This window comes from Xylona heveae (genome assembly GCF_001619985.1).
Source record: "Xylona heveae TC161 unplaced genomic scaffold L228scaffold_2, whole genome shotgun sequence".
NCBI classification, from domain to species: Eukaryota; Fungi; Ascomycota; class Xylonomycetes; order Xylonales; family Xylonaceae; genus Xylona; species Xylona heveae.
In genome coordinates this window covers 1723521-1747626 of record NW_017264194.1, presented here as the reverse complement: position 1 = coordinate 1747626, position 24106 = coordinate 1723521, and the positions used below count along the sequence as shown (strand labels likewise).

Here is a 24106-nt window from a genome sequence, read left to right as displayed (position 1 = left end):
TACCAGTCTTGTAGGAATTCAAGAAGCAGGATGCCGTCGCAAATCCAAATCGATAGTCATAGATGTTGGCCGATGCATTCATTGCGATTTCTGATCGTGCTGTGAAACGCAAAGGCAAAGTCCGCCAAAACAAGTATTTTCTTCCAGTACGATTCTGTAAATCGCCCCCAATATCGGCGGAATTCCCTCGAGGCAGCTTATTTCGTAACTTCTTCACCCTTCTCAGGCGTACAAGACTCCGTCTTCCACCTGTCATAAGGCGAAATGATCGTAAGCCGTCTTGCTCATCAGGCTCACAACAGGTTCCCCTGGAAGTGCCATCATGTGGGTTTACATATTGGAAACTTCCCGTTTTCAACGTCTCATCACACTGATATTTTGCGCTTTATATCAGCAATGCAATTATCTTCGGGGTTTATGACCGCCATTGCTTAAGATAATAGAATGAGCGAAAGGCACTAAATATGCCCCAAACGGTGAAATGCAACCCATTCCGCTGTACTGATAGTTAGACTCTCGTAATGGACGCCAGCTCCGAGAAGAGCGAATGGAAACTTTGTCCTGAAGTGTAGTGGTCAATTCATGAATTTTTCAATTTACTTGACATCGCGTCTGACTCATCAAGCTTGTTATAGTGGCGTGTTCAAATATCAGTCAGGCTCATTCTGATGTGTGCGTATTGTTGATAATCAACAAAAGCTGGCTCATAGTCGACAGCCCCCTAGTTTCCATTTGGTAGCGACTATAGCTTCCTTATCTGCTTTGCCGTTAGAATTCAATTTTGGATTCTATCAGTATGATAGAAATTTGTAAAGAGCGGTATTGACAATAGACCAAATTTCACTCCGCAAATGTATGGAGATTTCGACTTTTCTCGCTGTTGATTTAGAACGCACATGGGAGCATTAATAACTATACCTTTTAGTGGGGTGCTTAGCCGTAAAAGTTGCTAGTCGAGAATCTGGATTCCCGATATAAACTTTCCCATGTGTAATAGCATTTCCGAAATAGACTCTGCACCCCTTCCAGTCAGTCATGTGGGAATTGATCGTGAGACCAAAATTTGGCGCAAACTGAGAATTTAATGGAACCGCCAAATAAGGCCAGCCCGTAAATAAAAGACGTTGTAAATTAGGCATTGACCGCAATGATAATTGCTTGATGCACCTCTAAATTTTTTTGGCGAGGGAATCCTGAAGGGAACTGAGATTCAGGGGAGTCGCCCCGCTGGTCAGGGCGGTGATGCTCGAAGAGGTAACGTGATGCACGATCGATGCGTGGTTTCCGCGTTCCCCGGCACTTCGCGCTGAGCCCGTCCGCGTCGGTCCCGCCCCGGTTCACTATTCCCTGTTGACCACTCTATAAAAGGAGTTGTGTTTATATGCTGTCTGCTCTTTTCTCGCAGGGACGAGGCGACTTCTCCGTACAACTGACTGTTGCAGACCATTTAATTCTTTCTCTTAAATAGCTGTTTTCGAAATCCTTCGAAATGTAGCATGCCAAGGTGACAAATCTCGGACTCTTCCTTGCATGTTCATTTGTTGGTTGTTAGCGGTTAGCCCTAATAGAGACGGATCTCCATTTCCCCAATCCTTTAGGGTCAGACTAATAAGGCAGCCGCCAAATAAAATTAGTTGCGTTGTTATTTAAGTTGATTTCGCTCGAAGCTGGTATAAAATGGCTAAATATTTCTTCTGGCTTGTCGTTGACATAGGTGGCCTGACGGCCAGACACGGCTTGTCATTATTATTTGGGGGCTAGAAACCAGTACTTTAGTTGAGGATAGTGGGCACTTTTTTGTTCCTTGTTGGGTGGTCGCGACCTACCTGACAAGCACCGGTCCTGCCCACATGCCATTGATGCGAGGAATGACAGTATTGGGTAGTTCCTTGGTATCCCTGATTTCTGTCTTCGCGGCCACGCTGATGATCTGCACGCAACGTGATGCGAGATCTGGTCCGCAGCCTAAGACTCTCCACGCACGGGAAAGCAACATCGAATCAGGGGAACCCATCGGACGGGCCGCTTCTCTTAGTCTTTCAGACCTTATCTCCGTAGCATTGCTTACCGTCTTCATAATTCATTCAGCAGCCTGCAATACGAAAGGGTCCTTGCCTCCCCTCGTTTCCCAACCTGCTTTGATCAAGCGTAATTGACACATCAAAGCCAGTCCGCACCCGTTCTCTGAAGGCCTTATATTTGTTTTATTGTCTTTACCGTGATTCTATATCACGACGATTCCTGGTCGTGTTATTCCAAATTGCATTTGTCGGATGAATGAAACATAATTACGTACTGAAAATACGTCAGTGGGCCTGACATAGCTTGTCGGTCTCGGCTCTTAACTGTCTTGTCCCTGGGCGTGGGAGGCAATAAAAACATCAGAGTAGATGGTTCGCTCTGCGTGTTTATTCTTCGACGAATTCGTTTTAACGGAAGATGACGCCAAATATGGGCAAGTCGGTACCGTGGAAAGAATGATAAATTGGAGGTTAACTGAGCAACCGAACTGTATTAGAATTTCTATCGAATATTGATGCGTTCTATTAGGTCTGAAATTTTGTACTGAAACTGGAGCTCTTTGCTAATCATGAGCAGTTTCCTGGGACTTTTGATCGAAACCAATCCCCCATTAGCCAGCTCAATCTCCACTGCTATAATTTCGACGTGCATATACTGGTTGGGCGAACTCCCTTGCGTCCCGAACGGCGAGCACAAATGGCCAGCTACTCACGACGCATTACATCCAGAGATCCAAAATACACTCAAAGGTCTCTCGATTTTTCCAAGCTTAGATTTTGTAGTATTCTCAACTGTTTGGCTTTCTTCCAATGCAGACGTACCTGGATTTTCGGTAAGCTTCAGAGTCATGATGAGGCATTGAATTTATGCTTACAAAGGAAAATACGCCTTTAGGGATGGATCCTTGGCCTCCTTTCGAGCACGTTCGATCAATGTGGATGCCTCCGCCTCAGACATGCGCAGTTTGGATGTGAAAGAAAATAGTGCAATTGAGCTGAGCATGCCATCAATGTTTTCGCGATTCATCTCGCCAATTGTTCGCTCTCGAGGATCTTTTCATTCCCGGCAATCAGTTTTGTTAATCAATCTTCAGTCGTCCCTGACACTATGCTACCTGGAAAAGGTCATACCTTTTGACCATCCACAAAGCGGCCAAGGAATCATTCTGCTTTCAACTTCCACCAGTCCAGCATGATGCATCAATGCATTTAGTCGCAGCGGCACCCGAAGGTCTTTCGTGGTCTCATGGGCAGCTAGATATTTTGTGCTCCATTGGCGGAGGGCATGGTGCTCGGTGAGGGAGCCGTTGTCTGACTGGCATTGATAATAAATTTCTACCATCTGCAACCATCCACCGGGCTTGAGCGCTCTGCAATAATTAGACACAGTACAATTCGACAAGATATAAGCTAAGGCATTCCCAACACCGCATACCCACCTCACAATATCACGCAAATACGTGGGCCAGCGGTTCTTATATATACCGTTGGCAACAAGCCGCGAATGTATCAAATCGAAAGTGTTGGTTCGGAAAGTGAAGGGCTGGTTTAGGTCGTCAAGCTTTGAGTGGATTTTTGTCAGCTCACTGATGTGACGGTGATATGAGCAGGACCATTGCCGCATTTTCTGCTATGGCATTCCCGTGACTTTTTTAAACAGTGCAGAATCCGCCTCCAGCGCTTGAAAAAGGAGGTGCGTATCTTATTATTATTTTATTCGTACGAGCCGGAGATACCAAAAAGCGATTCCAATATGACCATTTGTCGCACACAAAACTTGGAATTGATGGAATTGCTCACCTGAAGCCACAGATTTTCCGGAGTGTCATCTGGCCTCATCTGAGGAGATATATCGATTCCTGTTACCTATACTTTCAATTAGTATGGGGCGTCGATTTGTGATGCGGTGATTATACCTCACAGTCTGGGTGTTGCTCTGCGACTTCGGAGGCCCAGGACCCTGAGCCATATCCACAGTCTAGGATTCTCCTCGGCTTCTGAACAGGTGGGAAGATTAATCGCCCGTCAAATGTGGAATTCAACACATTATGTTGGAGATTAAGTCTTTCAACCTCATCCTACCGAAATCTCAGCCATCCTATATAATGCAAGGCTCCCCGTAAAGAGAAGGCTTGAAAAGAACCACATGTCAGGAACGATACCTCATCGACTGGTGCCAAATAGATGCCGTTCTCGATTGAGTGTTGCTGAAATACCCGGTTATGGATTGTAACTGTTTTCAGGTATTCACTGTCGAGGGATTTCGTTTCAGCTTCTGGGTCTCTGGGAATTGACCATCAGTCTCGGTATATGGTTTCTTTCCCCATTCAGCGTGCGAAATTGTCCATACTCGGTTCCTCTCTCAGGTGCAGACATTTTGTTCCTACAAAATTTTCTTAACTCGGTAGGCAGCAATAACTGACTTGGGACATCAACAAGGGCGGGGTGACACAGGTGTGGGAATATCCTTCTCTTTTCTCTTCTCAAGCAGCTGCGGGGAGTCACCAAAGAGGAATTGGGTACTAAACTACTAATTCATTGGCCGCAGAAGGACCGCTCTGATCCGTTAGCGTACGAGTGCCCGGATCTTGGAACCCTAGCAATGGCGTTTGAAGCTCCCGAGTCATGCACGATGCTGTAATCATGGGAGGGCTAGGGATATTATTTCGTTGATCAATTTGTTGTTCCTTTCTGACCCACCTGTGAGAAGCCTTTGCAATTGAAACAGGGCGAGCGAAACGGTTATGCGGGAGACGAGGGGCAAGGAGGGGTGCATGGGGCTATAATCTGAACAATCCGACGAGGCGATAATCCGAACCAGCTTCGGACGGACTCCCGAGCGGAAAAAACGGTTTCAATGAAGCAGGCTCTTTGGCATGACCATTGTTGATCTGGGAAGGAAGCCTATCCCGATGGGAGATTCCCTCTTCTTGATTTCTTGCTACTGGCATCAAAGTGGAAACCACCGTTGTCCTCCAAGCTATCCGTGATATTGGACCGAAAATGGCCCTAAATAAGGCATGTTTCTGGCCACGCGGCGGGTCCTGATACTGTACCATGGAAAGTACTGACCCTCTCCTGTTAGTGACACTGCTAATCCTGTCTATTCCATGCAGAATCCACAACCTGTATCTACTGCTTCCTTTGAGACAGGAATGACTTCAGTACGTAGGGTGGCATTCGCGGCTTTCCTCTGGCCTCCTTTTTTATTTTATTTTTTTTTTTTCTTTTCCCCCCCTTTTTCTTCACATCAAGGGGTGCGTTCCGAAGCTTCCTATATTCCGACGGAAGCGAGTTACTCCAGAGATGCTTGACCGTCTTTCCCCGACCCAGTGACATGGAGGCGGGAGTCCTTCCCTCATCTTGTCAGTCTATCGCAGTAAGTCTTCTCCCAGTGGAAATCCTTTAGTCATGTTGTTATTGCGATTGACTGTTATCATTTTCTTTTCCGAAACACTATACTAAACCTATCTTGCGGCACTGTATCTTCGGCGTACTTTTGACAAAGAAAGATTGAATGTCCTTTACGCAGTCGCTTACTTCAATTAATTAACTACTGGCTATCCGGCTTATTTTGAGTTCTATTAGCTGGCTCCTGGGATCTCATTGTTATTTGCCGGGCGTTACAATGCTTGCAAGATATGAAACGCCACTCTGTCCATAACGCGACTTATGGGTCGATCGTGTGTTGTCCCATCAAGCAGGAAGGATACCTGCGTCCCGTTGATGCATGCAGCTGGGCCAGGGGCCCAGAACGGAAGCGTTTTCCAGGTTCCGCTATTTTACACCTGAAGTTACTTGATGTAAAACACTGACCTAGCTGGATTTTGGTGTCGCATGCGCAAGAGAGGAAAGAGGTCTCAATAGCAATTTCTTCTTGATGGTCTTCAACAATTCTCTAATTCCGCGGCGGAGCGATGCACGGGCTTGTGCCATGGCGCTGGATTCATGGATCCACGGCCACAAGGGAGACACTTACCAGGTTGAGGCAGCAACACAACTCAGCACTGGTTACGCACATCATCGGATAACTAGTCAGTGGGTCGGATCAAACGGTACAGTGCACCATTTTGAGACATTGGCGTGGGGGGCGCTTCTGCTGATAGCGCCTTGCTCGGTACAATATTATGATTGCAGTACCCTATTATTGCACAGATCACAACAAGTAAGTGACGCATCGTCACAACATCATTTCATAGCCCTGGCAGCACTTTGTTAATCACCCAGTCATCAAGTTGATGGTGGTAGCGACTTAACGGGAGCCAGCTTTCCTTATATGGCATCCCATTACTGACAGAAATTACACTCTGAAATTATTTTTCGTGGGACACTATACTTGAAAAGTATGACGTGGTTGAGCGCGAGCAAAAGCCCATTTTCACTTTCGTTGAACTCAATGGTTGACGCTGTTACGCAACAAGAATTCGCCTTTTAGGACGGTTGCCAATAGTGGGGTAACGCATTGGTCGGCATGAGCCTAATGATAACCCGGAGTGGAGCAAACGTATCACTTCGACGAGGAAGCACCGGAGCAATCTCTACACCTCTTTACTCTGGGGTACGAGTATTTTGCCCATTTACCCGTGGATCTCCCGGTGCTGCGTACGCACATGTCCAGTTTGTCTGACAACAAGTTGTGATGCGGACTCAATGCTTTTAGATCAGTGCTCGACTAGATGTGCTTTATGTTTTCCAAGGGGGTAGACGCTACGGGGCTTGACTCGTGCATAAAGCATGTGCTCTTGTACGATCCTTCAGCATTTGAATGCCCTTGCTAAATGTTTGCCGTGAAGCAGGGTTTTCGCGGGTGGTATTATAGAAAGCCAATTCCGTAATATATGTAGTCTTAGTGGCCACACAGAGCCACATGTTGGCGAAATAAAAGTCTTCACACCCTTTTTCAGGGTTGATTTGGTGATAGCAATAGTTAGTTATCCTGGGAAGCAGTAATGAGGGCAATCAATGAGTTGGGTGGGCTATTCCGGCCGTTCCACCATCCATGTGCGGGACCGTTCCGGACTTTTGTGACGATCGACGGAGGTATAACCCCTGTAGATCTCCGGAACAATGAGATCCATCACTTTTGAAAAATATTTTCACACACACTAAATGCAGATATATATATTGTAATTTCGAAACTTCCGAACAACGCCTTCTGAAAATGGAAAGCCCTCTACCCGCTCGCATGGCGTAGTTGGTAGCGCGCATCACTAGTATATACGCTAGGTTATGATGAGGTCCTCAGTTCGAATCTGAGTGCGAGCATTCCATTCTTTTTTTCTCCCTCAAATATTTACTTTTTGCCTATTTTGCCTATTTTTTATGCCTTGAACAGATTTGGTTTTTGGACCGGATTTTGGTGATTGGAACATAACATCTACAGATTAGTGCTGGCTGTGGGGGTTCTCGCGGGGTTCTGAAGAAAAAAAGCATTAAGCCATCAGACGACAAAGCCTTACAAATTTGGACAGAAAGGTGCATGCTGGCAGTCATTTTGCTGGCTTCCGATATGACTACAAACCAAAACACGAAAAATTGAACAGCTGCTGATCCATGCCGATTTGTTTTCTGACGAGCAAGTTCTTTATCGACTAATGCCATGAATACATCTACTGCAACAAGAGACTTGCCCGCAGACTCCTCTCCCATTGTTGTCTATCTCCCAGACCTCGCCCTATGAGAACCAATTTCCCTTCTCGAGAGATGCTTTCAGATTCTTTCCCATCATGAACATGTGACACGGTCGAAGCATGTCGTGCCTGCGTACGCTCCGCATCATCTACATCGAAAATCTCAAAGACTTCCCGCACGCCTTGAATAATTTTAATCTTTGACGTAGATGATGATGATGTTGATGATGTCTTCTCCTGAGGAATAACGAGACCTTTGAGGCGATGGATATCGAACTCTACGGCTGACAAGGCAGGGCTTTCGTGCGACAACTGGGCCCGCGAGAGAGCTGACGTTGGATTCGTTGGGTCCGTTGAGGAAGATGCTGGTACTAAGCCAGGTATTTCGCCCGGAGGACAATATATGGCATTAGCTGCGCTTCTGGTGTTCGCAGCGGCGGTTGCTTCCGCGCAAAGAGGGTCACGAATGCCCTCGGTAGGCAAGGGAAGCTGATTATCCCAGAGAATGCGTTGTAGCCAGGTATCTAGTCGTGAAATCTGCTGGGGAGTGAGAGGTGGAAGAGGGAGAGTGAGTGTGCTTATTGTCTGCGTAGTCAAACCATTAGCGTCTAAATTCTTCCCTTTCCTTTCCCTTCCCTTCCTGTCCTTGCCCGGCAGGGGCTGTCCTTTGACCGGTAGAAAGGAAGGATAGAAAGGCAGATGTGATACAAGCCAGGCCGATACCTCGCTGAAACGGATAGAAATGAGGCGCGGTTGAAATACGGATATTGATACTAACCTTATCAAGAGAACTTTTGGGTGACTGAGCAGCTGCCTCAGACAAGGCCTCGACACTGACGTCGTCATAGGCGTGTAAATCTAGTAGCACGCCTTCTAGCTGCGGCACGCGGCTGTGCTGTGTCTTGTGGATCTTAGCAAGGCCGTTAATAGAGCGCAAGCGTGCTTCAAGAGCGGAGAGCTCTTCCGGTGAGACCAAGTCGGTCTTGTTGAGGACAATGACGTCCGCATGGGAGATTTGAAGATGAGCAGTCGACGGCTGAGCGGTTGATGGAGAAGCTGTTGTGGAGCTCGTTGTAGGGTCGTCAAGCGTAGCAAGCATATTCTTGGCATCGACAACAGTGACAATGCCGTCGAGGTAGATGGTGCTGCCTAGACCGGTGTCGACCCAGAAGAGAGGCGCAATGTTTCCGGGATCCGCTAGTCCGGTGGTCTCGAGAAGGATATAGTCGAAGAGACCGCGTTTGTCCATGAGAGACTCAATGGCGTTAACTCCGGAATCTCTGTGATTTATTAGAAAAGGGATGAAATTTTAAAAGACTTCGATCAAAGCCAACTGCATGCATCCGAAAAACGATTAAGACGAGAGAAATGCATGCAGGAAATGTAGGAATGCATATGGAGACGCACTTGACAGAACAGCATATGCAACCATTGTTTAGTTCAAGCCATTCCTCTACCTGTTGCCCGTCTTTGTTGACGGTCAGGGACTTTTCAATATCGGCCGCTGGAAATAAGTTAGTTCCAGAAAATACTGAGAAGGCTTAAGTGCAGTAGTCGCAAGGTACTGACAATCTCCGAATTCTGGATCCAAAGTTAGCAGGGCTCGAAATATTTATAATCTTAAGGGAAAGGTTAGTACTGACCATTTAAAATGACTGCCACTTTTTTCCCATGCTCTTCTTTTAATATGTAATTAAGAAGAGTAGTTTTACCAGCTCCGAGATATCCTTGTGAGGAGTTAGCCATGATAATATTACTAAATGTCAAAGCACAAAAAAACGAGCATATAACATGCATGAAATGAAAACACAAGTAGAAAACATAATATGCGTATGAATTATTTGTTCACCAGATCTAAACATACCTGTAACAATGGTAATGGGGACCTTTGCCACGCTCATATCTTCGAGCTCGGCGTTGAGCGCATCGGTTTGATCCGCCGCAGCGCCATCAGCGCCCACCAACAGCGGAGGTGCTTCATCATCAATATCCATAGTTATAATGGAACCGAAACTGACTTTCGTTCCGATAAATCTCTTTGAATGGCTGAATATGGGACTAGAATTCTTCCATGTAAGAAATGGCTTTGGTGGATTATATATACGCGGAGTAACTATTCTCCGGTCCCGGTAGCTAGCCGCCGTCTCCATGTTGTTGACAGTCTCAGGGAAGAGCTCACCCTATTTCGATACCACAATCACCCGCCCGGGAGCAGCTGATTGACAATTCAAGCGCAAACTCTGCGCTGTGTTCTTTGACTGTTCTGGTTCGACTTGTCTTTTAGGGTAGAACTGCCATCATGAGTAGACCTCATGCTGTCTCGCCGAGCTCACCGCGGCTCCCCAGCCCTCCGCCTTTCACAGAGGACCAGATCGGACCCAAATCGCCCACCGCTGATCCGGCCCTGATGGATGAAAGGTCGGCGGCCAAGGCAGATGCAGTAGCAACGCGACGGATCCGTCCGGGTACAAAGGCAGCGGACATGACTTCCGGTCCTCCGTTAATTCCCCTACAAGACGTAAGTCGCCCAGTCTTTTCCATAAAGCAATGCGTTTGCGCAACTTGATATGAACCGTTTATTCTCATATTGCAAGTTTTATTTTCGAATGTGACTGACAGGAAATGAGTAGCTGGACTCGCCATTCCAATTACAAGAGCATTTGAAAGCACTACACTACAATCTCACGCACCCGCCTAACCTCGACCACACGGTTCCCATTACGCGATCATTGGCCCAGATCCTTGCTGAACCGCCGTCGAATATTGACCGGTCACTATGGCTATACGAACTTTGTCGGTTTTTGACAATGCGCATCAATACCATAATCATCAACCTCTTCAGCGATACCCCATCATGCTCAGCACAAACGTGCCCCGAGATGCGCGCGTCAGAATGGCAATATCTCTGTGCCGTACATGACCCGCCAAAATCTTGTTGTGCAATCGACTATTGCTGCCACACGCTGGACTGGGCTGGCAACATTCTCACCTCTCCAAAGCATTTCCCCAGTCGACTAACACTGGGCTCCGAGTCTGGTGGTGGGACACAGCAGGGGGTGCGGCAACTGACTAATATTTTCCGTAGACTGTACAGGATCTTTGCCCATGCGTGGTTTCAGCACCGCCATGTCTTCTGGCAAGTCGAAGGCAACGAGGGATTGTATGTCTTTTTCAAGACTGTGAGCGACGCGTATAATCTGATCCCCGAGGATAACTATACCATCCCCGCTGAAGCGGAGCATGTTGATCAGGAACTGGAAGCAGAGGATGTGCGGCTAGACCAGCCTCTCCAAACGCCGGTTGTTTTCAGTCGAAGAGAACACTCGCGACAACAAGAACCAACAACCCCCGAAAAAGAAAAGGGCAAAGGAAGGAAGCGGGAAAAGGACCTCGGGACGGATACCGCGAGATTGGCGCCGGGATCTACTACAAGTGGAGGAGTCACGCCTACAGCAACAACTGCTACCAGAAGACACAAACCTACACCCTCAACCGGATCGGCAGTAATGACCGTCGTTGAAGAGGACGAGGACGAAAAGCGAAACGAGGGAATAGAGCCCTTCCCTGCTCATGGCGAGCCAGTCGAGTTGCAGAGCGGACAGGAAGGGTCCACGGACAAGGCTGAAGATCCTGCGAAAAACCAGCCATTTGATGAAAGGCCAGAGGCCGAATCTACAGAAGAACCTACAGAATCCGCACCGCCAACAGCATCCACTGAGCAGGATGGTGGTGATGATGATGGCAAACCAACCGATACCCAGAAATCGGAGCAATCCGAAGCACCATCGGTCGAAGTAACTTCCGAATCGACTCCCGAGGAACAAGCAGAGCCATCGTCATCCACAGAGGACAGATCGGCCGAGCCGCTGGCAGAGGAGGAAGCCAAGAGCCACGACGCAATCCCATCAAATCAACCATCATCATCAGCAGCAGAAGACTCTGATCCCAAGCCTGGCCCTGAACCCGAAGTCTCCACTGAAACCACCAACGCGCCTACCTCGCAACACTCAGCGAACCAGGCCTCATCTTCATCTTCTACTTCTTTGCCTGCCGCTACCTCAAACGAGCCTCACGAATCAAATACAAAACCAGCTCCCGCCGAAGAGCCAGACAACGACCTTTCGTCATCCTCCAGCACTGCGGAAGATGGACCCGAGAAGGACATTTCCAACTCAACCTCGGCCGCGGCCGCAACCGCACCTCCGACGACCTCTGCGCCCGAAATCGCAGAGCATACCGAGCAGTCCGTCCCCTCTCTTTCTTCTTCTTCCGCCAATAACACCGAGCCCACCGAGTCCACCGCGCCCGAAGAAACACCTCATCCTACTTCTTCTTCTACTTCTCATCCCGAACCAAAAGAGCCAGCGGCCGAACAATCCGAGCCACCCGCAATCTCGGAATCAACGCCAGAAGATAAGACAGCAGAAGCCAGCAAAGTCGAAGGTGAAGGTACTTAGCAGTGAAGAAACACCAATTACTACCTACCTTGTATTTAAAAAAACTCGACCTGTTGAGAACATACAGAAGATGATGACTATGAGACTATGATGACGGGTTGCTGGGCTGCTGGGATCTGAGTATTGCGGTGTCACGGTGTGGACATGCTCGCTCAAGGCTTATTGGACTCGTGTACTCTGTAGAGTCGTCGGCTCGTCGGCTCGTCGGCTCGTCGGCTCTTGGACTCGTGGGCTGGGCCTAATGGTTTGAGGCAGGAATTTGATGAAATACACCCGAAATAATTTTTCGTATGCTGTACCCTTTGTAACTTTAGTGCCGTCGAGCGGGATGAATCTAGATTATGTTTTTAATTTAATTTAGTAGCGATACCAGGTTTTATCATTGCTTGTTTACTTGCTTTCGTGCATACCTGCTTGCTTTTTTTCGTCCTCTTTTCTACTTGCCTACGTGCATGTACATCCAAGTAGAAAATACTAGTTAATTGTTATTTTTTTCCCTTCAGTACATTTAAGCAAAACGCATACTGGTGTAATGTAAAGGGAGGGGGTTAAACCCCTACGGCCCCCCCCCCCCCCCAAAAAAGAAAAGAACAAGAATAAGAATGATAATTATTTGAGAAAGTCTGCGGTCTACCTGTGACAACCCTACCAGACTTCCTTCATGCCGGGGGGTTGGATGCGGCAACAACATAACTAACTTAAAAAAAGTAAATAGAAAAGTTTCAAAGAATCTGGGGTTCGAAATTTAAAAGGATCGTTTTTTGAAAATTTGAATTTACGCAAATAGGCTGATTTTGTTAAATGAATAATATTGTGCAAAATCCCCAGAGCAGCAAGCAACGGTATTGTTGTTGCTGTTATTATTATATTCGTAATGTGATATATATATATGCAAAACGCTGACTCAATGCTCAATGCTCAGTTCCCAGCCTAGTGATGCAAAAAAAGGAAAAGAGAGAGAGAGAGAGAGAGAGAGAGAGAGAGAGAGAGAGAGAGAGAGAGAGAGAGAGAGAGAGAAAGGATAATTTAAGGACATATATCGTCATCTATCCAGCCAAAAAAAAAAGGAAATTGGAAAAAGGAAAAGAGAAAAAAGAAAAGAGAAAGGGAAAGGGAAGGGGAAAGAAAACGAAAAAAAAAAGGAAAAGAAAAATCACACGTCCAGACGACACGCGTGTGATCCGATACCAGCCAAATCGCCCGTCAATGGACCTGCGCTGATAGCATGTGATTGCTGCGAGAGTTCAGCAGGGGGTTGTTTTGGTGGGGGGCTATTCTCCGAAGCCAACGGACATGCTGCTGCTGCTGCTGCCGCTGCTGCCGATGATGAGGTCGTATCAACAACTTGTGTCTCTGGCACAGGTTTATAGTCTGGAATGGGCGGGGGGCCTGATGTACTGGAGACATTTGCTGCTGTCGTTTTTGGATCTTCGTTGAAAGCGGGATCTGTCTGATTTGGTATTATGGGCGTTTTGACTGGAAGAGATGATGGTGGTACTGATTCTTGCGTAGATTGTGGCGCCAGGGGGCGGGAATCGAATGTGTCAGCTGGCGTTTCTGGCCATGCTCCAGGGGTGTCCTCGATATGAGGAGTAGCCAAAGGACCGTTGGACGTGCTGTAGAGGGTTTGGGATGGACCAGTCTTAGAATCTAGTCCGCTCGGAGGGATATACTTTGTGCACTCAGACCCAACAGACGTCTCTAACAGACCGGTTGCTGTTGAGTGCTGATCCGATAGAGCTGGTTTTCCTGACTGATCTGTCCTGGACCTAATGGTCTCCTGCTGCGGGAGACGATCTTTGGACGGAACTTTGTGCACAGTGTCGTCACCCCTTTGGCTAGCATATTCTCCTTGGCCTACCTGCGTCCTCTCATTCAAATCGATAGAAGCGACCAAGGTATCGTCTTCTGTCCCTGTCTGGCTTGGCAGAGGAACTTGTCGTACGTCCAGGGGCTCGGCCGTTGCGTCTGTCAGAGAATCTGCAACTCGTTCAGAATGATCACTTCTTTGCTCAGCTGGAGCTTTTGGTAATGCCGAAAATGTATCATCCTCTACTCCGCTAGCATGCTCCCCCATCGCAGAAATCGCTTTCGGCGCACCCTCCGCGGGCATGCATTCAAGGCCACCGTCATGATCAGCCAGTGAGGCTTTTTCTTGAGAATCTATCTCATTCCTTTCCAAACACTTATCTCCTTTCCGATTCGGCTCGGCCGGCTCAATATCAGAGTGCCCCACAGAGATATCCAAATCTCTAGTCTTCTCTGCCTCGAGACCTTCAGACACTTCCGTCTTTTCCAAATCTTCTGCTGGTGGCAGATTGGGGCCATCTTCTCCGTGCTCGTTGAGGTTGGTCGTTGCGGCCTTGAATGTATCTCGACGGATCAGATATGGATGACCTCCAATATCCACCTCTTCCCACTGCTTCTCGTCTGAAGGTGAAATTGATATTATTTGGGCCTCTTCGCCAGCCTCATTTTTGGAACACCCGGAAGTAGAGTTGATGTCATGGTCAACGTGACTAACGTTGCCACCTGGCGACCGGCCTCGTCTATGTCCATCATCCCAGGAGCTCAGGCTGTCCGAATAGCCATCGTGACAATAGCCAGGCGACCTGTTTCCAACCGAATGTCGTTCATAGGATTCCGCTCTGGGAAATCCCTCTTCATTTCCGTAAGAAGTTGGCGCAAAGCTCACAGCGTTTTCAATATCACGATCTTCCTTGTTCGCCAAAGACATCGCCTCCTTTTGGTCCAGCAGCTCCGGAAAGCTGGTGCGTCGAACTATCCTCCGCGGCGGATCTGAGTCACGGCCGGATGAAGAAGGAAATATGCGCAAGAGATCCTTAGCGGACACTCTATCTCGGGGAGAGTCACTAAGACACAATGAGACCAGCTCACGGTAATACGACGGAATATCGTCGGCATGCTCGAATACGAGCGGCCGTGCGTGTCTCTCCGGCTCATCATCCTCGGTGGCCAGCGCCCATAGAACCATACCCAGCTGGAAAAGATCTGATTTGACACCAATATACATTGATATCCGTTGTCCACTCTTGATTAGTGCCGACAGCTCCGGAGGCTCCCATCCAATCGGACAGCCTCTTCGATTGATGTCAATAATCTTGGCATTATCCTCTCCATCAATTACAATATTTGACAATGTAAAATCCCCTTGCACAAACCCGCCCTCGTGAATTTCCGAGAGTCCCTGGACAATCTGCCTGGCCCATCTCTCGCGCCTCCGCCACGGAATATGTCCCTTGAGATCGTAAATGAGATCGACCAGGGCGCCTTGATCGGCAAGACTGATTAACAATCCCTTGACACATTGATGCAGGTCATCCACGACAATGCCACCAAAATTAATTACGCTTTGGGATCCCGTGAGTGCATCCAAAGCATTTATCTCATACAAGAATTCGTCAACGGTGTCCGGTCCAGGAAGCTCCTTTTTTATCAGCACCCGGCCGTCCACAGCGACCTTGTACACGAACCCTGAAAGATGGGAGTCAAATCGAATGGAACTCTCGGGAAACTTTTCGCATTTTAAATGCGCAACAGCAGAAAGCGGCGGAAATTGAATAATTTCATTGACGTCCTCCGTGACATGTACGTGCAGACGATCATCGCTTGTCTGCAGTTTTAAATTCGTCACTGTATCGTAGAATTCTATATCTGGCAGAGACTCTCGAATAGACTCGTAGATTCTCGCGCTCTTGTCCCGTTGATAACGCAGTGCCTTGAGATCGCTCTCTAGTGAATTTTCCGGCGCATGTCGGTAATCGCATGATACAGTCAAACGTCGCCATTTGGTTGGCGTTTCGGCGTACGTGACAAAGAATTTCTCTCGATCGGATCGATCACGAAAATGCATGCTGAGGTTGAGAATCCATCTCTCTTCGAGCTCCGTCGCTATTAACTCGTCAAATTGAGAATCCGCGAGGCGATCGTCATGCTGCTGCGGTGGTGATGATGATTCGCCAACTCCCGACTGTATAGGTGGTGCGTGGGGGTCCAGTCGTGTTTCTGAGAGAATAGGACTAGATGGAGAAGCCTGAGCCTGGGGTGTTGCTTCGGGCTGAATATGCAAACCCTCGTGGTCCTCACATCCTGGATCAACTTCAACAACCTCACTGACGGGAGACTTCTCTACTTCATCCCCAGGTCGATTCGCTGTTGAATTGTCCAGCGGAACAGTAGTTGTGTCGTTTTCATCGGCAGGTGGAGATGATGGTGGAACGTCTGCGGGGGGCACAGAGCTTGAACGGTGGGCGCTTCTTGCTCTTCGGCGATCTGCAGATGCAGACCTGCGCTCGATGAGATGCGGTTCTACGGGCAATAGCCTTTCACGTCGCTCCGAATTCTGGCGCTTAAAGGTTCCTGGGCGCGGCAGGCCGGGGACCACTTTGCGCGATCGACGACGGTTGCGCCCATGAGGCGAAGGTGGCGATGTGCCCTCGATCCCTTGAGCATCATGGTCGGACATGAAATCCCGAGCATCACGGTGATGATGATGATGATGGTGGTCGTCGTCGCCATCGCCATCGTCGTGTTGGCCTTCCTTTCCAAACCAAAAGCCTAATCGCCTGAAGCCGAAACGATCCCATACAGTCTGTCTGGATTCGACACCATACTCGCTTCCCTTTGATGTTGGTCGCTCCGATGGACCCGCTATCGGGTCCGCCATTTGGCCGCACTTCGTTTCAATATGGGGCTCCTATGGAGGTCCCTCCTCCTCTCCCGAGGGGCCCAGCCGAATGCCGAACTAGAGCTGACAACGTAGGAAATATTCTTTTAGGTGCTAAGGCGTTCTTGCTCGTCAGAAAATGCAGCCGGATATGCAAAGGGTCCAAGAAACACCGGCTGACGGGAAACCCAATTGTCAATTATTCGTTTGTTGTCCGTGTTGCTAAATGCCAGGCTCGCCTCCCGGTCAAGGTCAACGTGGTGATCTGGAGGATGGTAGAGGGGCGGGGTCGCGCGTCGGTGACACAAGCGGAGCTTTGCTCCAAGACCACTCCTCGGTCGTTGATCGATCGTCGCCCTTTAACGAATTCGTGAACGAGGAACGCTGAATAGCCTGGTTCGATGAAGCCTTTTCCTCTCCCCTCGCGCTCATCCCACCAAAACCAATCAAATTTGACGCTTGCAGATTATAAGATGTAAGCACACAGGGGGGTTGAACAGGGGATTCAGCTTGGTAATATCGTAAGAATATTGCTGCACTTCAGCCTTAGCAGAAGGCTCCGGCGTAACGGTAAATGTAGGAGCCAAAAATACCGTCTGCGCGAAAAGCAAGGCTTGCTGGAGGCCTGAACGGTGAGAGGCAGGGAAAGGAAAAAGAAAAGCACCGGCACACTTGCAGAAGGCAATGGACAAGAGAAGTTCGGAGGGGGAGGACTGGGACCAGGTCTGTCTGTTTCTCTGTGTCCTCTATTTTTCCAGTCACTCAAAGAAAGGTATCATGCACCATGCAGGTAGGCGTCCGCTTGTACGTTGGTTTTAGGCGTAAAATGAAGGTGTGCGACCCATCTGAGTCACGATCAAGTCACTGCATCTCGTGCTATGCGTTCACTGTAATGTTTGGATGCGCTTCACGGGGCCTCCATTTTCAAGTGGGCAAATAGAATTGGAACGCGATGAATGAGGTGTAAGGGTGCGGTGAAAAGGAGGGAGGGAATTGAATGATAGAGAAAACGGGTGAAATGAGCAGGGTCTTCGTTGGGTTGACGGCAGATGGTGGTGGTCGGACTTTTTTTTTGCCTTTTCTGCCCGCGGCCTAATTGGGTAGTGGGAAGTAATAACTTATAAGCTCGGGATATTTACAATCAAAACACACAACAATGGAGGAATCTGGACGTTAAAAAGAGTCGATCAGGGAGCAACAGATGGTGCTCTTCAGCTCTCATCATTCTCACTAATCGATGGCTTTCCTTAGCTTACGATCAACATGACCTTTGTGAGCTGGCAGACCTAAACGGCAAACTATAACAGTAGTCACGTCCAGCTGCCGAACCCCAGTTCAAAGCCCTCACGCCGTCATAGGCGCAAAAAAAAAGTCCGTTTCAATGCTTCAGTCCACCGGGCGGCGTTGAAGAGGCAAAATACTGACTCGATTAATTAATCAACTGGCTCGGGACTCTCTTTTCCTCCTTTGAATATCTCTTCTTCTCTTGCTCCCCCATCTCTCCTTCAAGAGGCAGCATCATATGAATGTGCCTCATGTTGTGCCGCCTCTGCCACTTTTCATGCAGCTGCAGTGCACGTCACAGACACCCTTGATGCCTCATCCCAATCAGTAACAACCCACAGCACAGCAACATATTCTATTGAACCTTTCATTTCCCCAAGGCCACAATGATATGTTCAGAAATTGAGTATATGATGATACTGAGGAGATTAATGTCATCCATGCGTAGCGTCGCCATTTGCTGCCATCAATGGTTGTTACTTTGATGCCATGCTTCCCACATCATTAGTTGTCTCAAGGGGCAGTGCACTTGCAGGCTGTAAATAACGTTTCCATGCTGCCCAGGCCATTACTGACGAAACCCAAGCCCCATCCGCCCTCCAATAGGAGTCACAAAGGGCATCTCCAAGGGTCCCCCAGCCTCAAGCAGCCGCGGCCCAAAATGAGGCCCGGCCAAACCATGCATCATCACTTGGTCACAAGCAGCGAAAGCCTAATGAGTATTCCAATGCATTGACCTATTCAGGCAGACAAATCATATCAACAGCCCAAAAGTGTCTGTATATGCTGTATATGGCAGTGCCTTACCACTGTTCTGCGCTTCTCACAGTATTTCTGTCCTGGCCGCTCCAGCAGGTGAGTTCAGTGTTGTAGGTAATTTTGATTTCGTGGCACCAATCGCTCTAGCTGCCTAAACTCATCTGCAGGGGGGTGCCAGGCTACCAGGTAAGCTTGGCCCGTGGAGTTTCGACCCAACCACGTATTTAGCAGTCTTGTCCGTGAGAGTATCTCAAGATGCCTTAGTGGATAAATATCTAATGAAACCTTATCGGATCAATGAATCGTTCATCTCAATCTCTTCTGTCATTTCTCAGATGCATTCTGAATGAATCATGCAACAATCGGCCTCGTACCAGTTTGGAGATTTGAGACGTTTGATCGTGGTTTGACTCCTTCGCTACCAAAGTCTTTCTGGCGGTTACGTATTAACCCCTCAGCCTATCCCTCGCTAGAGGAACCCGTCGTATCGTTAAGCTCGGTACCGAGCCTGCCGAGCCCGTCAACCCGTACAGCTGTATTTTAGTGACCGAGATCAGCTTAGTTGCCGCTCTCTCAGCTCGGCTTCCCAGCCAGAACCGTAGAGTTGGGTGACAGGATAGTACGGAGTAGTCATCCCAACGCCACGCTGAAGATCGCCAGAAGGCTGTGCTGTTACCACTCCAGCCAGGACAGTCGGCAAATGTATATCAGTGAAATTAGTCATGTATCCTCAATAAATGTGAGTACGTGCAGAAAATAAGCAAAATGAAGGGCTTGTAACAGACATCAACCAAAACAAAATGTATGTAAACTCCAGGTATAGTATCTAATTAATCCTATCTCTTGTGTTTACTATGTCAGGGTAGAGCCACCAAGGTCAATGGGCAAGCTCCCGCCACGCGACTATTTACAATATAAATATTGACTTTATGAGTTGCCATGAGCTGTACAGGGTCAGAAATAAAACGAAAATGACCAGAAAGCAAAGAGTGGAGACGTAACAAGCAAGAGAATAGAAGTGATGCGGGCAAGGTAGGAAAATATACAAGAAAATTTCAGGCCGGATAGATAAATTGCCAAGAACAAATAGACTGCTGTCATCTCGAAGCACCGTTTTCAGCAGTCGTGTTCCGAGTGAGCCCGTCAATCCCACGGCAATTGCCTATCTCAAAGGCAGCCAGTCCCGGCATCGCATGAAAGGGAAGAACGAACAGTGCATGTCGAGAAAAGGCTAAACAGCTTGTGAAGGACATCCGTGGACCTGCGAGAGCCAGGGCACTGGCAGGCCAGGAAACTTGTGTTCCGTGCCGGGACAATCATCTACCTGAACCCGCGGCTGTTCTCCAATCTTCCGCCAAATAACTGCATCAGTAAAGGGACACGCGTATTGCGACCGCTCAATATCAACAAAACAACATCAAGCTTCATATATCCAAAGCCCACAATCCAGAACCAACGCCATGTCTAATGAGTAGCCCACGCAGAATGCGAATAGACCAAACAGCGGTCTCAAAATCGACCGTCAATAAGCAATATCATCAACGGGTATGTGTAACTCATATGAAGATGAAAGTTTCTTGCAAATGAAGTGCAGGAAAATCTCACATTCCTCTTGTGATGTAAAGCCATGATTCCTTAAAGGGGATGAAGGGTAAAAGAACCAACAATCTGCGTCGTCGAAAGGCGAGTGCAACCGGCTTTATTTCTCCGATTTCTCATGCTTCTCTGCTTCCTCCGATTTGGCCAGCTGGTCTCTCCACGCATTCTGAGCGTGCACACGATCGAGGTCGCGGAAGACCAGGTCAAAAACGTCCGAGTACCAATTTGCCGGTTTGCCTTCCACGCCTTCTTTGATATTCTGCTCCTTCGTCAGTACTCTTACTCGGCGATCTTTCCTAAATGCAGTGCAGGGATAGGGAAAAGTCACGTACTTCTGGCAGCTCCAACCAGTCAGAAAGGTTATCAGCGGGGAAAATGATTGTTTTGGCACCAGCGCGACGCGCGGCAACTGTCTTCTCACGGAGACCACCGATGCGCAATACTTTGCCGGTGACAGTGAGTTCTCCCGTCATAGCAATTGTTGGGTCAATTGGGTAATCAAGCGCCAAGGAGAGTAGTGCGGTAGCCATGGTGATACCCGCAGATGGACCTGCATCAGAAAGGAAATGAGTCAATATCAGAATCAAGATGAATCAAGGGTGATCTACAAACGCACCATCCTTCTGCACTGCTCCCTCGGGGCAGTGCAAGTGAAGCTTGGCCTTCTCAAAGAATTTGTTCTCAGGAAATTCTCTGGCCACCACAGACTTGGCGAAAGAGTAGGCAATGGAAGTAGACTCTTTCATAACGTTTTGGAGATTGCCAGTGCGCTCCAAACTCGGGTGCGACGACGAGGTTAGTGCACTCTCGAGAATAGACTCGACATAGAGGGCGGCACCGCCCATTTGGGTCCATGCCAGGCCCATGGCAACACCAGGCGGAGTAACGTCATAAAGCCGGTCGGCTGTGAAAACAGGAGGGCCAACGAAGTCCTTCAGATTCTCCTTTGTAATGTCGAGATGGACTGATTCAGGGACCTTAAGACTGACACGAGGCTGCTCGGTAGTTTCCTTTTCCATATCAAGCGGCGTGTCTTTGACATCGGTATTGTCCTTCTTCGCTTCTTCTTGAGCGGCCTTGCCTTCATCGGTAAGAGCCTTCTCCTCAGAGAAGACGTCTTCGCCTAGGTCCTGGACAATCTTCAATGCTGATTTGCGGTAGACCTTCTCAATCTGCTTCTTCAGGTTTCGCACACCGCTTTCACGGCAGTACGACTTGATAAGTTCCGTGATAGCATCCTCTTCCAAATTCACATCCACTTCTTTCAAGCCGCTGAGCTCTTTGGCTGCAGGAGCTAGATATCTCTGCGCAATGGCCATCTTCTCGTCAGCGACGTAACCAGACAACTCAATCATCTCCATTCGATCAAGCAGCGGTCGAGGAATGGTGTCGGTCATGTTTGCTGTGCAAACAAAAAGGACCTTAGAAAGGTCAACCGGCACATCCATGTAGTGGTCCAAGAAGGAAGAATTCTGCTCGGGGTCAAGGAGCTCGAGTAGAGCAGATGCGGGATCGCCTTGATGCCCTCTACCAATCTTATCAACCTCATCAATCAAGATGAGAGGATTCTCCGTCTGGCACTTTTTGAGTGCCTGGATGATTCGACCTGGTAATGCACCAACATAGGTGCGACGGTGACCTTTGATCTCCGCAACATCGGTCAGTCCACCAACGCTGAATCTGTAATATTGTCGATTGAGAGCACGAGCAATGGACTTGCCAATGCTCGTCTTTCCAACACCAGGCGGGCCGACGAAGCAGAGAATTTTGCCTTCCACGGTGCCACGCAACTTGCCCACAGCAATGAACTCCAAAATTCTATCTTTGACGTCCTTGAGTCCATAGTGGTCCTCGTCCAGAACTTTCATCGCATTTTTTATGCCAAAGTTCTCTGCGCTTCTCTGACCCCAGGGGATCTGTGTCAGCCAGTCGAGGTAATTCCGCGTGACGTTGAATTCGGATGCAGCAGGCTCGAGGTGAGCCAACTTGTTGAGCTCCTCCTCAAACACCTTTTTGACGGCTTCCGGCATGGCAAGCTTCTCAGCTTTCTCCTTAAATTTCTCCACCAACTTATCCTTGCCATCGCTCTCAATACCCAGTTCCCGTCTAATGCCCTTCATTTGCTCCATTAGCCAATATTCCCGCTGTCGTTTCTGGATTTTAGCTTCAACATCCTTTGAAATCTTAGACTGGAGTTGAGCGTTCATAAGTTCCTTCTTCAAAACAACAAGAGCTTTTGCTAGACGGGACTCGACGTCAAGTGTCTCGAGAACGTCTTGGAGCTCATTGATTTCACCGGCAGATACTGCTGCTGCGAAGTCAGCCAATTTTGCTGGCTCGTCGATAACATTACCAGCGGACTGGCTCATGGAGAATGTAGAGATTTGGTCCCGGAAGAGAGGGTTGAGGTTTGCAACCTCTTTAAAAACGTTCACAATCTCGCTGGTGTATGCTCGAATGGCGGCGCTCTTCTTGTCGTGATCCTCCTCGGTCAGATTCTCCACGTTGACCAAGCTGACGGGATACTTCCGCAGGAACGAAGTTGGCTCGTAGTGCAATACATCACGCGCGGACTGTTCAACACTTCCCTCCTCAAAGCTTGCCACTACATCGCCCTTCTTGTCTTCGTCTGCCTGACCGGTGATTGGCTCCGGTACAGAGACGTCCTCTGCCTTTTTATCCGATTTCTTCTCCGGAGGAATCAAAGCTGACATCTTTATTCGACGATGAGGGTATAAGACAGCTGTCAAGCTGTTCTCTTCGCCATGAACGGGAAATGCGCTTGTGATCTGAGCAAAGACTCCAACATCGTGGACATCGTCCATTTTTTCAATAACGTCTTGGTCTGCATTCTCGTCTTTGAACAAGAAAGCTCCAATATATGGTTGGCCTCTCTTCATCATTTCTTGGATGGCCGCGGAGACATTGGGGTCCCGAATTGTGACTGCTTTGTAGAACCCAGGGAACAGCGGGCGTTTGGCTATCGGGATTGCCATGACTTGAGGGTAGACATCTGGTACTGTTGGTTTCTGAAGGGACTTCTCTGGTGATGACTTGCGACTCTTCTTGCTGGTGCCTTCTCCACCGCTGCCACCAGAGCCAGAGCCAGAGTCACCTCCGCTGCCCCCAGCGCTACTTCCCCGCCCATCAGCGCCGCTTCCTGAAGCTGATCCAGACGCTGGCGCTGCAGAGTCGGAATTTTTGCTTTTGCCTTGTATCTTCTGTTCACCAGCTGCAGGGTCCTGAATATTTGTTTCCTTTCTTTCGCCCTCTTTATCACCTTCCTCTCCCTTCTCTTCCGACTCCGACGAATTGGGCGGCGGCCGTTCTTTCCGTCGTATAGGCGCAGTTGAGAAGGAGAAGGAGCTACCAAGAGATGTCGGCGCAAGAACGCGGCGCGAAGGATTAACGAATACTGAGGAAACGAAAACGGGACTCGATTGGGATTTTGCTGGGTGGTTAGGAGCGCCCTTCAGCTGACGTGACGAAGCGTATCGAGACGCAGAGAGTGTGCTCCCTGACCGAAATTGTAGAAAACGTCTACTTTGTCGGACATTTGGTTGGGCATTTCGTACAGCCGTCCTGCATGCCGAAGCTTGGCTGGAAAACATGCTCGAGACGTATAGTTATTGGCGCGCCGCAATACAGCTGCAGCGTCCGCGAATAAAA

The 24106-nt window shown here is 48.6% G+C and overlaps 5 protein-coding genes and 1 non-coding gene across 6 annotated transcripts; 2 read left to right on the top strand and 4 right to left on the bottom strand.

Annotated features, from left to right (window-relative positions):
* Nucleotides 1–2500: 2500 nt before the first annotated feature.
* L228DRAFT_244186 (S-adenosyl-L-methionine-dependent methyltransferase) lies at nt 2501–4713 on the bottom strand. The gene is made up of 8 exons (XM_018331860.1): nt 4372–4713; nt 4184–4304; nt 3938–4099; nt 3822–3887; nt 3461–3582; nt 3153–3391; nt 2897–3074; nt 2501–2843 (listed from the first exon to the last, which is right to left on the bottom strand). Exons 1-8 carry the CDS (start codon nt 4395–4397, stop codon nt 2810–2812), a joined length of 948 nt encoding a protein of 315 aa, XP_018190918.1. The 5' UTR covers nt 4398–4713; the 3' UTR covers nt 2501–2809.
* Nucleotides 4714–7200: 2487 nt separating this feature from the next.
* On the top strand, nt 7201–7286 carry L228DRAFT_t35. Its single transcript has one exon. It is a non-coding gene; the product is annotated as a tRNA-Thr (tRNA).
* Nucleotides 7287–7382: 96 nt separating this feature from the next.
* L228DRAFT_258798 (cobW-domain-containing protein) lies at nt 7383–9700 on the bottom strand. Its single transcript, XM_018334105.1, has 6 exons — nt 9516–9700; nt 9295–9378; nt 9221–9232; nt 9059–9155; nt 8430–8931; nt 7383–8236 (listed from the first exon to the last, which is right to left on the bottom strand). The coding sequence occupies exons 1-6, from the start codon at nt 9643–9645 to the stop codon at nt 7631–7633; spliced, it is 1431 nt and encodes a 476-aa protein (XP_018190917.1). The 5' UTR covers nt 9646–9700; the 3' UTR covers nt 7383–7630.
* A 149-nt stretch (nt 9701–9849) lies between these two features.
* On the top strand, nt 9850–12540 carry L228DRAFT_280605 (hypothetical protein). The gene is made up of 2 exons (XM_018335800.1): nt 9850–10169; nt 10282–12540. Exons 1-2 carry the CDS (start codon nt 9951–9953, stop codon nt 12106–12108), a joined length of 2046 nt encoding a protein of 681 aa, XP_018190916.1. The 5' UTR covers nt 9850–9950; the 3' UTR covers nt 12109–12540.
* Nucleotides 12541–13261: 721 nt separating this feature from the next.
* L228DRAFT_265829 (hypothetical protein) lies at nt 13262–16795 on the bottom strand (the record flags this gene model as incomplete). Its single annotated transcript, XM_018334771.1, has 1 exon — nt 13262–16795. One exon carries the CDS (start codon nt 16793–16795, stop codon nt 13262–13264), a length of 3534 nt encoding a protein of 1177 aa, XP_018190915.1.
* A 3742-nt stretch (nt 16796–20537) lies between these two features.
* On the bottom strand, nt 20538–24048 carry L228DRAFT_252356 (ATP-dependent protease La; the record flags this gene model as incomplete). The annotated part of the gene is made up of 4 exons (XM_018333684.1): nt 20538–20696; nt 20770–20987; nt 21054–23669; nt 23718–24048. The coding sequence occupies 4 exons, from the start codon at nt 24046–24048 to the stop codon at nt 20538–20540; spliced, it is 3324 nt and encodes a 1107-aa protein (XP_018190914.1).
* Between the last annotated feature and the right edge of the window lie 58 nt (nt 24049–24106).